At 43.1% G+C, this 17,802-nt stretch overlaps 1 protein-coding gene across 1 annotated transcript; it reads left to right on the forward strand.

Annotated features, from left to right (window-relative positions):
* Positions 1 to 70: 70 nt before the first annotated feature.
* Positions 71 to 16,886, forward strand: LOC310930644 (protein phosphatase 1 regulatory subunit 12C; the record flags this gene model as incomplete). The annotated part of the gene is made up of 25 exons (XM_083893679.1): positions 71 to 136; positions 2,462 to 2,592; positions 3,303 to 3,421; positions 3,734 to 3,881; positions 5,032 to 5,176; positions 5,286 to 5,360; positions 5,485 to 5,564; positions 7,757 to 7,962; positions 8,189 to 8,298; positions 8,407 to 8,604; positions 9,408 to 9,490; positions 9,606 to 9,695; positions 9,868 to 9,969; positions 10,086 to 10,187; positions 11,708 to 11,798; positions 11,887 to 12,018; positions 12,112 to 12,214; positions 12,310 to 12,404; positions 12,496 to 12,555; positions 12,642 to 12,664; positions 12,778 to 12,841; positions 12,988 to 13,092; positions 14,108 to 14,158; positions 14,384 to 14,434; positions 15,623 to 16,886. 25 exons carry the CDS (start codon positions 71 to 73, stop codon positions 15,707 to 15,709), a joined length of 2,517 nt encoding a protein of 838 aa, XP_083749805.1. The 3' UTR covers positions 15,710 to 16,886.
* Positions 16,887 to 17,802: the final 916 nt, after the last annotated feature.

Genomic DNA, 17,802 nt, shown 5'->3' on the forward strand with positions numbered 1-17,802 from the left:
CTGACATCTAAGGATACTTGTTGACATAAAAGACATTGGAGCCAATAACTTTCCAGTCCAGTGGAGCTGAATGGCGGCTGCACTGATGTCATCCTCAGAGATGGTCGGCGCTTTCCTCCTAATTGAAGCTAAGTCGGTGTGTCAGATGAACTTTTCTTTCCCATGACCGTTCAGACTTAGTGAGCAAGCGCGTTCCCGCCTGGATGTAGTAGATGATAAACGTGTCCTCCTCTGGTCCATCCGTGTGTTGGACCATGCACCCAGTGTGGTCTCTCTCCTGCCCTCCATCCCTCTCTCCCCTGTTGCTCATCGGTTGCCTGGTAACCAGAATTAAATATAGGCCCACACTCTCCAAACTTTCCATCCTCTGCATCCAAAGCCCCTTTTGTCTTCTCCACTACTCTCTCTCTCCTTGGCCCCTCCCCCTCCTCCTCCTCCTTCTCCTCTTCCTCTTCCCTGCGTCTCTCCTTCTCCTTCTCTTTGCCAATTCCCAATGGAGGGGACTTTAGGGATTTTGGATGAAGAAATGGAAAACATTCCTCAAACAGCACAAACTGCTGTTTGTCAAAGGGCATTTCCACAGTGAGTCATTGATGACCCAGTGAAGCAGTCTGCTGGGAGGCTGTATGTGCACCCTGTTAGCGCACGGGGTGCAAGAAATGCCCTCTGTTCATTCATTCATCAGCGTGGAGCACCCACTTGTTTCAAAGAGACGCCGAGAGCGAAGCCCTGCTTTTGACTCGCCGGGGCTGCCAGCTCCACGCCACACTGCCAGCTTCATCTCTGGGTCTTACAATGACAGTGCTTTTGTTGCTGTTGTTGTTGTTGTTGTTGTTGTTAAGGCCTCACTTCCTGACTAATTACCTCACATTATGAAGGAGGGAGGAGACTCGCAGCAGCTTTGAGATTAGTTCATTTAGCCCAAAAGTAAAGCTTCTTAAGTTGCTGAAGACAGACCTGATGGTCAGGGCTCTGTGCACAGCGTGCAGGTACAAGCACTCGCTGCTGTGACGTCCTATCATATGATATTTAGAGCTGCAACTAACCGTTATTTGCTCGATTAATCGTTTGGTCCATGAAATGTCAGAAAATGTTCAAAAACGTTGATCTGTGTTTGTCAAACCTGGAAATGACGATGTTCTTGAATGTCTTGTTTTGCCCACAAACCAAAATGATTCGGTTTTGATGATTTATTTGTTATGTGGAGCAAAGGAACGAAGATAATATTCACATTAAGAAGCTAAAACAATCAGGAATCTTGTTTTAATAATTAAAAAAAGCTTCAAACCGATTAATCGATTATCAAAAGAGTTGACGATTAATTTCTCTAATGCTAATAACTCATGACTGGAGAGTCTCTTAAGAAAGAAAACAGTATATTAATGACATAAAACAAAAATACATAGTTAGTCATCTGTGTTCCTGCTTATGCCAGTGTGTCAGTATCACTTGTTTTTTGCTCGAGTCGAGTATTGTCGATCAGTTGGTCGACCATTTTGGTCCCGACTGTACGAACGGCCGTGAGTTTATTTTTAAGTTATTAATTCATTTACAGAGCAAAAATCAAGGGCTGCAAGAATGAATCCATCACTTACTCTTTTGACAATGGCTTCTTAAAATAAAAACTCTTCCAGTGTCCTAAATGTGAATATTTTGTGTGTTTTTTGTTGCTTCAATGAGAATAAACTGCATGTTTTTGGTTTGTGGTCGTCATTTTCGAGGTTTTTGGAAAGACCAATCGGCATTTTTAACCATTTGCTGACAGTTGTAGAGAGGGATTAATTGAGAAAATAATCAAGAGATTATTTCACAATAAACATATTAATTTGCTGAAGCTATAGAATAAGTGGCTACGGTGATATTCTTAATTTTTTTTATTTGTGGTTTTGAATGACCCCTTATTTTCTATGACCCTACTGCATTAAAGGAATAAGAAACCGTAGTGTCCTGACTTTTTAGGGCACACTGTAAAGTGTATTGTCAATATTTGTTATTAATACAGCTGCTACAGCGACCACAGTGGCAAGCCTTTTATATATGTATAAACTTATACTTTTATTCGTATTACCAGAGTAACATCATGCAGACGATGTTTGTTACCCCTCATAAATGTAAGTTTACACTGAAGTAGAATATAGTTCCTCGAGGTTCTCATGGAACTCATTTTGGATCACGTAGAGGTCTTTGTGACACCAGCCTCAGGACAAGCAGTTAAATAGATTGGCTGTTCACTCATACCACAAAAAATTACTGTTTTGGAAAGTACTGAAGGGCTTTTTGTAGCCCAATTAACAGCAGGAGCTTATTACAAGTAGACACAGTAGTCATTGTTTTATCTTCTTTCTTTCTTTTTTTACTGTACACAAACTGGACAAGTCTGGTGTCTGGTGGAGGCTCTTCTCTCTAATGCCAAACAGCAAACAGAGCAATATCAATGTTGTGTCCCTCCCTCTCTGTGCAGGCCTGCATTGATGAAAATGCAGAGATGGTCCAGTTCCTGGTGGAGAACGGAAGTGACATCAACAGAGGAGATAACGAGGGTTGGACTCCTCTGCACGCTTCAGCGTCCTGTGGCTTCATCCAGATCACAAAGTGAGTGTTGAACCATCACTGACGTTATGAAGGATATACCCAGTTAGGGAAGAGTCAGATTATCGGCCGGGCCGATTATCGGCACTGATATTCATCATTTTGACCCATATTGGCATTGGCCTTTTTTTTTTTTCCTTTTTTTTTTTAATCCATTGGCCAATAAGAGATCAATTTATTTATATATTTATTTAAAATGTCAGTTAACTATAAGAGATGCTGCTGACCCTGGGAACTCCCTGCACTTTTTGTTTGAACTTTAATCAAAGATAAGTGAAAGATAAATAACGTTTCTGTTATATTTACATTTTTTCAAAACTTAATTTACTGTAGAAAACTTCGGGAAGTTTTCCTTTAACTTTATAAGACATGCTGCTGAGCCTGGGGGCTGCCTGCATGTTTTGTTAGAATTTTAAAACAAAGATAATAATAAAAAAAAACCTTTAACATGTTGCAAATCTGAATAGCTGTTTAATAAACATATGCTTAAAGGCATTTAAACGAAGATAAGTGTGAGTGTTTGTCGCCAATATTTTCACTTTTACTGCAAATGAGTATCGGCTCCAAATATCGGTCTCCTTGATTCCTAATAATCGGTATCGGTATTGGCCCTGAAAAAAACATATCGGTCTATCACTATACCCAGTGTACTTTGATTTTACAGCTGCTATCTGACCACGTCACTGCATTGTTGGTTGCGATTCTCTTTGTAGATACCTGATAGAGCACGGCGCTCACGTCGGGGCGGTGAACAGCGAAGGTGAGCTTCCTCTAGATGTGGCCACGGAAGACGCCATGGAGAGACTTCTCAAAGGCGAAATCAAAAAACAAGGTGAGGACTTGGGCATCATCTCTCCAGCCTACAATTTTTATTCTCACCTTTTAATCCACAAGACAAAGAAATAACTGCACAGAGTTATTCTGCCACTGCAAGCGCCTTTGAGCAGAAGAAAAACAGGATGTAGGTACACAAAGGTCACTCTGGCCTCTTCATCACGGCTGCCTTTCACCAATTTCTACTGCACAATCACAAGAGAAATCACCCACAATGCACAGCCATTTTTTTTTTTTTTTTTTTTTTTTTGCATATAACTGCACACTCACCTGCTGTGTGTTCATGTGTGTGTGTGTGTGTGTGGCACAGGTATAGACGTGGACAAGGCCAGGAAGGAGGAGGAGAGGATCATGCTCCAGGATGCCATGGAAAGAGGCGGCACTCTCACACCTCACCCCAACACCAAGGCAACCGCTCTGCACGTGTCTGCGGCCAAAGGCTACATTGAAGTCCTGAAGTGAGCGTCGGTCCGCACACACACACACACACGCACACACGCACGCACACACACACACACACGCACACACACACACACACACACACACACACACACACACACACACACACACACACACACACACACGGCAGCTCATTAGCTTTTGTTATACAGTCACCTGCCACTTTATTAGGGACACAGGAGTGGCACCTGATGTGGTCATCAGAGCAGGGTTATTATAGTTAACTAAAACTAGCAGTGAAAATTACTCGAAAGAAATAACTGAAATAAAAATGACAATTAACTAAACTAAACTAAATTAACAATTAATTGAACTTCATTGTGTAATACAGACCATTTGAAGTTTTACTTTTGAAGAATGAAATTAAAGGATTTGATAATCCATATTTGGTGTCACACATGCTTTCTCTTAATACCTAAAGACTAAATAAAAATTAAACTGAAAGAAGTCAATTCCTCAAAATAAAAACTAAACTAAAACTACTAAATCATTTGTTGAATTAACTAAAACTAAAAAGCAAACAAACAAACAATAAAAACTAATGAAAATGTGAAAAACTATAATCACTTTGCCTCGGAGCTTCAGCAGGTTGTCTTGATCATGTCTACATGTCTAAATGCCATATGAGTGGCTGATATGATATTGTTGTTAACAAGCGGTGTTGTGGAAATTCTCTGCTGCTTGTGAAGAATGAAATAGAGAACTTCTGCCGGCCGACAAAGGTCAATATTCACAGGAGTGATTCTAGCTGGAAAAAAGACCCAGAGCATAGTGATCCCTCCACATTTATACCTGAGCAACTCCCCTTTTTGCATTCCTCCAATAGACAAGGAGTCTGCCTTTCCAGGCTGTGTTTTCACACCTCTTTGTCTACTGTAGGTGTCGGGGAGCCGACTCCCTGCGGATGTTGTAGGAAGGTGCCAGTTCAGTCTAGACATCCTAATTACACATTATACAATACACAATACACAGAAGGACCTGGTATCTTTTAATAAAGGCTCTAGCTTCTGAGACAAAGAAATTGAATTTGCCATTACAGTGGTTAAGCAGGTGAATCCAATAAAGTGGTGAGTTTTTTTTTTGGGTGCCAATATGAAATCAAAGAAGCATTATTCATCCCCTCTCTCTCTCTCTCCCCTCCTCGGTCAGGGTGCTGTTGCAGTGCAGGGTAGACGTGGACAGCAGGGACACCGATGGCTGGACACCCCTGCATGCAGCAGCTCACTGGGGGCAGGAGGAGGTGTGTGCCCTGCTCGCCGACCACTTCTGTGACATGGGCACCGTCAACAATGTGGTGAGCGGGAGGCGGGAGACAAAGGGCCTTTCCTTGGCGTTTTCGCCCCTGTGACTGATAACCGTTGCTTGTGCCATGACTGAAAATCCAATGCAAAATGTCCTTGTAGGGCCAAACACCTCTAGATGTTGCAGATGAGAACCTGGTGGACGCTCTGGAGGAGCTTCAGAAGAAACAGAATGCTGTGAGTCTGCCTCCGCACACAGGCACCTCAACAATTTCACTCGGTTAGATAAACCCGATGTGATTGATGGCGTTACAGCAGCAAACGTTCTCTGTGTTTATGTGTGTTTATATATCTTCTCCAGTTACGCAGCGAGAAAGAGAAGCAGGCTCCTGTTATTGAGACCAGCCCACCGATCTCCATGGTACCAGTTCGTCCACGCAGGTCAGTGCCAGTGTGTTGGGGTGTTTGTGTGTGTGTGTGTGTGTGTGTGTTTGGGCACAAGCAATGCTGTTCCTCAGCTGAGTCCCAGCAATCCCATTTGTCTGCATGCACTTTTGATGTTAACAGTCCCTGGTAAAAATCCACAGTCCAAGCTGGGTATGTTTAAAAATATCTCAAAGCTTAGCACGCTGTTGGCCAAAATGGTTACAGTGCATGCCTGATAACTGCAAGGTTGAACCTATGCTGTATGTTGTACCCGGCATCGCTCCCCCTTGTTTTGTCTTAAATTATGCGAAAAAATAAATGTCTCTCTTCCTCAGAATAAAGTAAATTCTTGATAAATCAAATTAAGTTCAACAGAAACCAAATATTGCTATAAATGAGACCATCTCACTAATGTAAAATACTTCTCTACATCAGTCACAGTGGCTTGATACAACAAGAGCAGCAACAGTAACCACATAATGATAATGTGAGTTCCAACTTTAATTTTTTTTTTTTTTGAGGCAACAAGATAAATTAAAAACATGCAGTGAGCAAACAAACTTACATATTTGAGGGCATATTCAAAGCACATGTATACTGTATAGCGCAATACCAATAATAATTTATTGTATACCCACTTGGAAAAATGTGAAGATTGTGATCAAATACACACTAACATTCAAAGGTTTGGGGTCACCTATACAATTGTTTTTGTGTTTTCCATTAAATGTCACACTTTTATTTATCAAAAGAGTTGCAATTGCAAATTAATAGAAAATATAGTCAAGACATTGACATTAGAAATAATGATTATTATTCAAAATAATAATTTTGCCCTTTCGTCAAAGAACCAGCAAAACTGTTTTCAGCTGTGCTAACATCATTGCACAAGGGTTTTCAAGGGTTTTCTAATCATCCAATAGTCTTCTAACACGATTAGCAAACACAATGTACCATTAGAACACTGGAGAGATGGTTGCTGGAAATGTGCCTCTATACACCTATGCACATATTCCATTAAAAACCAGATGTTTGCAGCTAGAATAGTCGTTTACCACATTAACAATGTATAGAGTGTGTTTCTGATTCATTTGATGTTATATTCATTGTAAAAAAGTGTTTTTCCTTCAAAAAGAAGGACCTTTCTAAGTGACCCCAAACTTTTGAACGGTAGTGTACATTGCATGCATTGAGTACATAGTATAGAATGTGGGCACAGCAATTGTATTCTGCTTGTGTGTGTGCTGCTGCTGCTATTTTACCCCCCTGTGGTTTTGTGTGACTTTGGCATCACCACATGTGAAGACGAGACTGTTGGAGCTGTAAAACTAAGGCTACATCCACATTACTCAGTTACTCAGAAAAGCTTAAAGGTGACATAGAATGTCCCTATCTCACATCTATGCGAGTTATGGAGGTGTACTTGCAAACATTAACTTGTTTTTATGGTCAAAAACCTCCTTGTTGCTGCAAACGAGGCCAATCTAAATCTCTCCTGACAGACGCTCTCTTTAGCCGTGCTAGCCGTTTCGGACTGAGTTTGGTGCAGAGTCTTTAAGTAGACGTTTATCAGCTTATGAAGCGTCTAGTGCTGCTTTCTACAGCAGCAACACAACGAGCAGTTGACGCAGCTGGTGAGACCTGCTAGTGACGACGCTAGCTAGCTTTTTTCAGATAAAAACCCTGTGTTCTCAGCAGTGGCTGGACTGTTTGTTATGAAACTTTAAGGCGTCATAAACGAGGCAACGATGCAGATACACGCCCCCAAAAGCAGCGTTAATTGGAGCTATGTTGCCTTTAAAACTGCCACAGTTTCGCCTCGTCGTTGGTCTGGCGACGTTAGTGTAGCAACGCTACGCAAATAACTGCAGAGTAGAGAATCAGCTGTACCCAAATGTCACATGACATACATTTTAGGTGTCTTAGAATGGATGCAATGGTCACTTAGCCATTTATAAATTAAAAAAAAAACAGAGTAGTATGGATGCAGCCTAAATGACTGAGACAGAAGCTGTTTAGCGTTAGCTATGATAAAGCAGCAGTTCAACACATAGCATCACACCCCACTGATGCATTGATTGTTGCATGCTGGCTCTAATTGGCTGCACATGGAATGATTGCCCTCCACTGATCAGCTCCCTGCATGCCACCTGTTGTTCCACTCCCCCCGCCCCCCCCCCCCCACCACCTTGGCCCCGCCCCTGCAGGACTTCTATCTCTCGTATGAGCAGTAAGGAGAAGATCTGCCTCCATGAGCGGGAGAAGCACCCTCCCCCTGCCCTGCAGAGCAGTCCAGCCGAGGACGAGGAGGAGGAAGGCCAGGCGGGACCGAATCAACCTCAGAGCCAGACGAAGGCCTCCAGCAGCTCCAGCTCAGAGGAGGAGAGTGAATCTGAGAGCGATGCCGAGTCAGGTGAGAGGAGCTGCTGCAGTTTCTAACATAGAGAGGACGTCTCTGTTGTTGCTGCTAATCAAGATCCGGGAGGGTCATATGTAGTTAGACGTCATGGTTTTATTTAACTGATTTTCTCAAAAGATGCAGTGCACAACTTTTACATCTAAAAATGCTATCGTTAAATGAGTTGACACAGTTTATAAATCCCATGCTCCCTGCGCTGTTCTCTTCTGCGCGTTTGCAGAGAAAGCAAAAAACCGAGAGATCATAAACAACTTGAACAACAAACGCAACACCACCAGCCTGCTTCCTACCTCCATGTCAACGAGCACCACTTCAGGCCCGGTGAAAAAGGTCATATCAAGAGAGCTGTTGCAGAAGAAAATGTTGGTGTTTGTTCCATAAGAATCGAGGACAAAGACGCTGATTTGTATTTTTTTTTTTTTTTAACTGGCTGTGTAGCAGGAACCAAGCAAACCCGCGGTCACAGAGGCTCCGGTCTCCTGGAGAACGTCTCTGAGGAAGGCAGGCAGCTCGGTGACCCTCGGCTCAGCTGGACTGTCGGACCCCATCCAGGACCCCAGCAGACCTCCAGAGGTGGCGCTGGGCATGACCCGCTCAGCCTCCAGTCCTCGCCTCAGCTCTGAGGCGGACACCAAGGTACACGATGCACAAACTCTACGTGAATCTGACTTCAAGTACAGTCTACAGTACCATTCAAAAGTTTGGGGTCACTTAGAAATGTCCTTGTTTTTGAAGGAAAAGCACGTTATTTTCAATGAATATAACATTTAATGAATCAGAAATACACTCTATACATTGTTAATGTGGTAAACTACTATTCTAGCTGCAAACGTCTAGTTTTTAATGGAATATGTACATGGGTGTATAGAGGCCCATTTCCAGTGTTCTCATGGTACATTGTGTTTGCTAATCGCGTATTGGATGATTAGAAAACCCTTGTGCAATTATGTTGGCAAAGAGCAAAAGTATTATTTTCAGTAAAAATCATTATTTCTAATCTTTTCAATGTCTTGACTATATTTTCTATTCATTTTGCAACTCTTTTGATGAATTAAAAAAAGTGAGTTTTAATGGAAAACTCACTTAAAGAAAATGGTATAGGTGACCCCAAACTTTTGAACGGTAGTGTACAATAACTAGTCAGCCTTGTTCCACATGCCCAGAGGTGTGTACAAGCCCACTCATTCCATTTATACAAACACAATCTCTCATTCCATGTTAGCAGTTTGTATATCCTTGTTTTCTTGTGGGTTAGGGTTGTGCATGTATACCCTCAAGCAAGTTTCCATGGTTACCATCTTTTTTGTGTTTTTTTTGTTTTCTTTTAACCAAAACTACTACTTACTGTACAGCACTTTGGTCAACAGTTTTTAAATGTGCTTTACAAAGAAACTATGACCCGGCCCTAAATGAGCAAGGCTCACCTTTTTTGCTTTCAGGAACCGAGACTTGCTCGGGTGCCACCGATTCCATCCCGGAGACTGTTTAGTATTCCGGACAGCAGTCCTGACAACTCCAACAGGTGAGCACGTGCTTCCACGTGTTCTTGTGCACTTGTGAAAAACCAAAATCTGTTTTGTGCCGCTCTGCACTTGTGCTCCTGTCACTGTGTGTGTGTGTGTGTTTCTCCCACTCAGTTGGCTAAGCCGTAGCTCCTCTTACACTCGGCGGCTTCATAGTCAAACAGGAAATGATCTCAATAGCTCCACCCCTTATTTGCTTCACAGGTCAGTTGTGCTGCTCACTGCTTGCCTTGTATCTGTTTGCGCTGCTGTTTTTTTTTGCAGCATCATAGCTTAGTGAATTTCCCCCTGAGCTGTGAATATGAACTGTGTATCTTCATGTTGTGAAAAATGCCTTTTCTTTGAAGGTTTTTTTTTTTTTTTCCTTGTTTTCTAGCTCATCGTATGGAAAGAGACTGGATGACCCCACCTTGACCTCATCTAGCATAGGAACAAGTTCTACGGGACTTAGCCGTTTAAATAACATCCTGGCACAGAGGTGCATCATATTTTTTCTATCCTACACTTTTTTTTATGAAAGTTTGTCTGGAATTGTTTTCCTCACTTATTTAATAGATCTGATGACCAGCTCTCCGTCTTCTCTTTGTCTCAAAGACATCCTCAGGACCAGACAGAAAAGAAGGATCAGTCTGCCGTCACCGTGTCCAACTCTCAGAGCACGACCACGAGTGAACAGGAGACCAAACAGAGGCGCAAGTAAGCTTTCACTATTTGGTCCTGTGTGTTTTTGATGATGACGTTTTTACAGGGTCTTTAAAAGTCTAAACTTTATTATCTGAATTATAGGCTTGAAAATACTTGATGCTAATACAAATGTTTAAATAGAAAACTATACTTAAAGCTCCCATAGAGTGGTCCTATCGCACATGTATGCGAGTTATGGAGGTCTACTTACATGAACTTGTTTTTATGGTCAAAAAATCTCCTAGTGTAAATGAGCCGATAGAAATCTCTCCTCGCTGAAGCTCTCGTCAGCCGCGCTGTTTCAGACAGAAATCTCACACCCAGAAGACGGACTGTGTTGTGATTGGCCAGCCAGCGTAGAGCCTTCCCAACTGTCTTGTGATTGGCCAATACCTTGAAGTGATGTAATTAGCACACCCGCTCTCAGAAGCGCGCAGCTCCCCCCTCTGGAACGGTGGATGCACTGCTACTCATTATCAAAACATGGTTTTAACAATGTTTAAAAATAGCTTCGTCACGACCGCAGTCCCTTTTATGACTTTGACCCGGAGTCAGACCCAGAGTCAGAAGACACTGTCGCTCGTGAAACACCTCCGCAACGGACGTTATTCTTCTTCTGCGGTTCAATGTACGCAGCCGGATGTGCCCGGACTAGTGCCCGGAGCAGGACGATCTGCTGTTTATGTAACCCAGACTGTTTTTTCAGAGATCTCGCTGAGCCCGAGATTACAATAAAACACAGCGTTCTCAGCAATGTCTGAACTGTTTGTTTCGAAACTTCAGGACTTCGTAAACGAGGTGATGGCGCAGATACACGCCAACAGAACGGCGTCAATTGGTACTTCTGTTCTATGGGATCTTTAATATGTTTGAATATTACACACTGAGTCTTACATTACATTTAAATGAGACTTATTTATGTTGGCATTCATGATTAGCGATAGACCAATATGTTTTTTTCAGGACCGATGCCGATTGTTAGTACTCACGGGGGCCGATAACCGAAATTTGGAGCCGATATTCATTTACAGTAAAAGTGAAAATATTGGCATCAAAATTTTGCAAAACACCAACACTTAACTTTAACGTTCAAATTTAAATTTGGCATAAATAAATAAATTGATCTCTTATCAATAATATATATTTTTAAAAAAAAGCCAGATAATCGGTGCATCCCGATTCATGATGCTTCTTTTGACGTGGTTTAGAATCCCTTTTTAAGTGAACTGTTTTGGCAGAAATCATAGTTCTTTCAAATCTAATGTCCTTCTGGACAAATAAGATCCAGCAAATAAGACGAACGTGGCATTTCAAGGGTTATTCTCAACAGTGTGTCACTCGGCCTTAGTTGTTAGGAAGTGGAATTTGAAAGTTTGCTTTGATGACAAAGCTGAGGTTACGGATGTGAATTATTTAATCAATGTGGAAAGGAATTTTTATCACTTCATGTCTGCATTTAATTGATCTTGTTGGAAGGTTGAAACCCAGTTTGTGCAGCTTTGTTGCTCAGACTTTTGATTTGACTCCTGTAGGTCTTATCTGACACCAGTGCGGGATGAAGAAGCAGAGGCGCAGAGAAAGGCTCGTTCTCGGCACGCGAGGCAATCCCGCCGCTCCACTCAGGTACAAGCATCGCCTGCTTCACGAGGAGGAAGCGTCCTGCTCTCCAGTCCTTAAAACACTCTCTCGTTTCCTTTTTTTTTATGCGAAGGGGGTGACGCTAACGGACCTGCAGGAAGCAGAGAAGACGATGAATACCATGAAGACGGACAACAAAGGGAGAGAGAAGAAGGAGGAGGAAGAGAAGGAGAAGGAAGCCAAAGCCAAGAAGGCAGAGGAGGGGGTGAGGGGTCCAGGTTTTCAGTTACAGCACTGTCTCGGTCGTGCTTATATAATGTCTCGTGACATCACATAGCAGATGCTACTGTGTTCACAGGAAGTTAGCTGGAGGTCCCGTATCGCCAGCCTACAGAAGTCGGACCTGTTGGGGCTCACGCAGCCCGCCGGCACTCCTCGACCTCAGGCGTCCGACAGGAGAGGCACGTGCCGCCGCTCGCACTTTTTTGAAATGTAGAACTCGTCAATGCCGTGCTGGCTGAAAATATTTCATTTGTGCCGTCTGGCGTCATCACAGATGTCGAGGTGGAGAGCGAGACCATGCGATGGGCCAGAGAGCGCAGGGAGAAGAGGCAAGCTCGGGCCAGGAGGAAGGCACAGAGAACCGGGGAGGTAAACGCTGCCAGAGACGAACTGTATCGATTAAAAACGAGGAGAATAAAACGAAAGCAGCTAAATTGTAACTCGACGTGTCCACTTGCAGAGTGATGACAATGATCCCAGCGGAGAGGAAGAGTTCTCCGGCAGTGGACTGGATCCACAGGTGTGTGAAACTAATGCACACAAGTTTATGTAAAACTCTCTGAAAAATGTCACCTGTAACTGTGTGTGTGTTGTTTTTGTTTACAGATAGACCAGCACTTGAGTTCCAGGTATGAATCCAACCTTTGACTCATTTGACTCACCATCTTTTTTTTTTTTCATTCTGTCAGCACAGTTTGTGTGATAGCAGTATCTCTGACCTTTGAACTCCCCATCCGCTCAGGTCGGACGCATCCTGCAATGACCGCACCCAGAGAGGAGAGTCCGAGACCAAGGATTTTAAGAAGGTTGGCAGACAGACGGTGTTGTCGCTGTTGTTGTTGTTGTTGTTGTTGTTGTTGTTGTTGTTGAGGTCACAGTCTGTTTTATCTTAATTTGTCCCAGTTATTTATTGCTTGTGTGTGTGTGTGTGTGTGTGTTTGTGCCGCGTCAGTTGTTTGAGGAGCTTTCCAGGGAAAACAGCCAGCTCCAGACTCAGCTGCAGGACACCCAGAGGGTCATCAGTCAGACCAGGTTGGACCTGGAAAAGGCGACACAGGTGACTTTACAGAGGCGCCGAGTTAAACACACACACACACATGTACAGACAAAAGGAAGTCAGTTCAAAGGTTCTGCTGCTGTGTGGCATCTGTTTTTTCAAACCCTGTCTTTAAAGACACCTCTGACCTCCAGATGAAAGCCGTTTGCTCACAACTGCCGTGACTGAGCCGTCTCACTAACTCCATCTCCTTTTAAAGCAACACTTTTGCAGGATGTGCCGTTGCCGTAGCAACACAACGAGAGCACATTCGTGAAGATTTCTTTGTCGTTTTGTAAAATGACTTGGACCTGCTTTGTGCTGTGTTTGATTACTGTATTGTTCCAGAGTGTGCGGCTCAGGCTGCATTTTTTTCTTTTCCAACCTGACCCAAACCCAACAAGTACACTGAGGCCTCCTCTGACTGTCACAGTGGTTGTAGCCTACACTACCGTTCAAAGAGTTTGGCGTCACCTATACAATTTTTTGGTTTTCCATTAAAAGTCACACTTTTATTCATCAAAATATACTCAAGACATTGACAAGATTAGAAATGGTGACTTTGCTTTCGTCAAAGAACCAGCAAAACCAGCAAAAATTGGCAAACACAATGTACCATTAGAACACTGGAAATGGGCCTCTATACACCTATGTACATATCCATTAAAAACCAGACGTTTTCAGCTAGAATAGTCGTTTACCACATTAACAATGTATAGAGAGGATTTCTGATTCATTTATTGTTATATTCATTGAAAATAACTTGCTTTTCCTTCAAAAACAAGGAAATTTCTAAGTGACCCCAAACTTTTGAACAGTAGTGTATATTTATCGTTGTGGCAAATGACAAGTTATCTTTATTTCCAGAAGGAACGCAAGAGAACGAACTGGACTTAGATCAGTATCATCGGGCTATTTTTAGGTTATTTTTAGCAAACTACGAACACCTTGTAACTATTTGTGCCGCTGTTACTGTGTTCGTTGATTTATTGTTCGCGTCGAAGTAATAATAATGTTGTTTTGTTCCGTCCAATAGAGACAGGAGCGTTTCACCGACTGCTCAGCCCTGCTGGAGCTGGAGAGAAAGGTAACACTTCTCTGCCGATGATGTTCCTTTTTTTTTATTTATTTGAAGCTTCACCCGCCTCACTAACGCCACTTGTGCTGTGTGTTGATGAGGCTCTCTCCTCCCCACACCAGCCACTTTCTCACATGTGTTTCACTCGACTGTTGTGGTCTTCTTTTCACTTTTCACTCTTCTTCTTCCCGTTTGCTTCCCCACCCTCCCTCCCTCACGTTTCCCTGGCATCAGGACCGGAGGATGTTGGAGCGGCGAATGGCCGAGTTGGAGGAGGAGCTAAAGGTGAGAAGAAGGAAGTCGCGAACGAATCGTCACGGCAAACGGACACTTTGCATGTCCCCCCCCCCGCTTGATTAGCTTGGCTGTAGCTGTGGTATCAGGCAGATCCTCGGAGCGTTTTTAACAGCAGTACAATCCAAAGCATGTTGTCTGCGCAGCAAGACTTATTTTGTAGCTTCTCCATTCAGGCTTTTGTCGCATAACTATTTTTTAAACGCATTATTTTTTTATTTTTTTTACTCTAGGTCAGGCATGTTCGAAGTCCGGCCCGTGGGCCAATCACGGCCCTCGGTGAGATTTTTTTTACGGCCCGCAGCTTCGGTTTTATAATGTATTATTTATGGCCAGGGAGGGACATAAAATCTGCCTCGGTCATGTGTCGTTCCCCTTTAGCTCAGCTGGGAAGGAGTTGTGAAACCAGTGTCTCAGGTTGTGACAGACCGATACATTCGCTCATCTCATATTATATTATTTGATAATTGTGACAATGGAAAAAAAAAACAGTGCATTTGTATGTAAATGTTACCCTTAACAAAAAAATATAGATATATTAGATATGCAGTACTGTGCAGTACAGTGTTAGGCCACCATTAGATTTGTTGTTTTAGCTGCTGCTATTACGACAATAGAGGAGAATTGTTTCTCTTTCACTTTACTGGAACACATGCAGATAATATGTATGCAGTTTTTTGTTGTTTTAAAAAAAAAACATCCTCTACAGGTGTCAAGTATTTAGCGTGATCTCCCCTTACACTTGAACAATAACACAGCTCTGTTAATACTGAATTGGAACCTTCATTATTGTTACTGGTAAATCCTGTGTTTGTCTTACTATATAATTTAAAGAAATATCTGCTGTAAAAAAAACGTCACGTTACGCCAGGTTTATTCAAGACATGCTTGAGCATCACATACACATGTTGCATGAGTTAAACTCATTGACAGCTCGCTAATATATAAGAGCAGCTTTAAGTCGCTTCACTTCATTTGCAAATTTACATGATCACAGAATTTGACAGACAAAAACAACAGGGTTGGTGGCGCCCGAAACTTTTGCACGGTATTGTATCTCTATATATATATAGATGGATGGATATAATTCTAGAACTCAAGACAAGTTTTAAAACAAACAAACTTCTGCTTGTATGTGTTGACGTCGTGTTGTAATGTGAACTTCACTTTTACCACCAGGTTCTGGTGGACCTGAGGGCAGACAACCAGCGTCTCAAAGATGAAAATGGAGCTCTGATCCGTGTCATCAGTAAACTCTCCAAATAGATGTGGCGAGGGTGAGCGAGAGGGAGAGACGAGAAGAGAAGAGAAGAGCAGGGAACCCCCTCCCCCTTCCCCATCCCTCCCTCCTTTCACACATTCCTCCCAGTGCCAAAGAGTGAGAGGGGGGGAGAGGAGCAGCAGCAGAACGTTTGTGAGCACCACGAGTTGACTTGGATTGTGATGCCTCTCTCCGTGAACAGCTGGAGCGGCCTTTGTGTGCCTTTAACGCCCGTTTGCCACGGGAAGACGAGGCTCCGAGGCGCTCGGCTTTGGACGGGAGGCTCCAACCGCAGCAGCATGAGATTTGAAAACAGCCAAAATACCCATAGCTGGTGGAACACACACACCCACACACACACACACAAAAAACCCACATCATCTACTACGACTGTGCATCAGGGGAACCCAAACATGCACACACATTCCTATGCGTGCATCACATACTTCCTCGATGCACATTCCACTGAGCGCACAAGGCAGCTTGGGCCTTAAAGCTCCCACTTTGTATTTGTTGTTTTGTTTTTTTCTTGTGAACACACTCAAAGTCTCACACTCTCACAAATTTACCCCACGTCACAGTCCAAATCGAGTGTGTCGAGCAGCGGAGTATCGTTTGAAAAAAAAAAAAAAAAACTCAGCTCTGATTCATGCTTCGCTCCCGACGTTTGGCGTCATCGCGACGGAAAAAACACAAGTCCATGAAGCTCTGTTGGGTTGTTTTATTTCCACATGCAAGTGTTTGAACCCACCTACCTCTCCACCTATGCACTTCCCCACATACCTTTTTTGTTTTTGTTTTTTTTGTTTTAAATGTTTGTGACCACAGACACACTCCATGCTCTTAGGTCATGTGACCTCAGCACTTTACTCTCTGCAAAGTAATAACAGATCGGCGAGGCTTTGCCCCCCCGTCCTCCAGACAGACGAGGTCAGAGCGGCACCTTCTCACTCGGTAAAAGTTACCCAGAGCCGAAAATAACGGTTTCAAAGTCATTGCACAATTATAGAATTAGCTGTTCTGTCAAAGCCTATTATGCTCTGAATGTTGTTTTTTTTTTCTTCTTAATTATCATTGATAAGATATTATTTTTCATACTTTTTTTCATTGTCAGTTCCTCTTGCAATGAAGTATAGATATATATATATATATTACACATGTATAAATGTTAGTCTTGAATAATAACCCTAATGAAGTAAAGTTCCATGTAGCCTTTTTTCCACATGTTGGGTTTCTAATATATTAAATGGATGTCTGCACCCCAATAAAAAAAAAATGTGTGTTTGTAGTTTGAATGCCTGGTTACTAAGGAAATGTTGGTTCTTTTAAGACACCAAGCTAATGTCATACCCATCCTCACCGCTGACAATGATTTCTGGCTTCTTAGTAACATGTGGCGACTGATGGAGTCATCAAATTGCTCACTTGTGTGATGTCTTCGTTTTTTTTGGGTTTTTTTTAAGTACAGTATAGTGTCAGTATTGCAGTGTAGTCAGTCGCTGTGTTTTCTGGGGGAGCCAGATGTTTTACATCATGGGGGGAAAGAGGATGAGAACAGCTGCTCCATTGAGATGCTCTCGCAGAGGAAACGGGGCAACACAAATGTATTAACAGTATGTTTGGACTGTAACGTGATCTGCTGCTGCTCCCAGGTGGAGCGTACATCACGAGCGCCGCGTCGCTGATGTATTTGCCCTTACATGTGTGGGACGAGCGCTCAGTGGGCGTCTGTCTGTTGGAATTCTGTAGTCGTCTGACCAGTTGAACTCGAGTTAACACCAGTCGTCCATCTGTTTGTCTCATCTCAGAGCAGAGAGATGGACCACTGTCCTGCAGTGTGGAAGCACTGACAACAAGCCGAGCTCCTAATAAGGAAGGGCAGGCTGACGGAGGCACTCTCTCTGTAAATATCCCTTAGGTCTGAGAAAGACAGAGGAAGGGAGCAGGGGAGGAAGAGGGAAGCGGATGGATTGCAGCCTTATATGGACAAAGCACTGCTTTTCCCAAGGTTTGTGGCTCTGACCCACAGTGTGGCGCCAGATGCCGAACGGCCGGCTCCTCAGCACCACCAAGAGGTGGAAGGAAAGTAATGCCACGG

Source organism: Microchirus variegatus (assembly GCF_963457635.1).
Source record: "Microchirus variegatus genome assembly, chromosome: 8".
Taxonomy (NCBI): Eukaryota; Metazoa; Chordata; class Actinopteri; order Pleuronectiformes; family Soleidae; genus Microchirus; species Microchirus variegatus.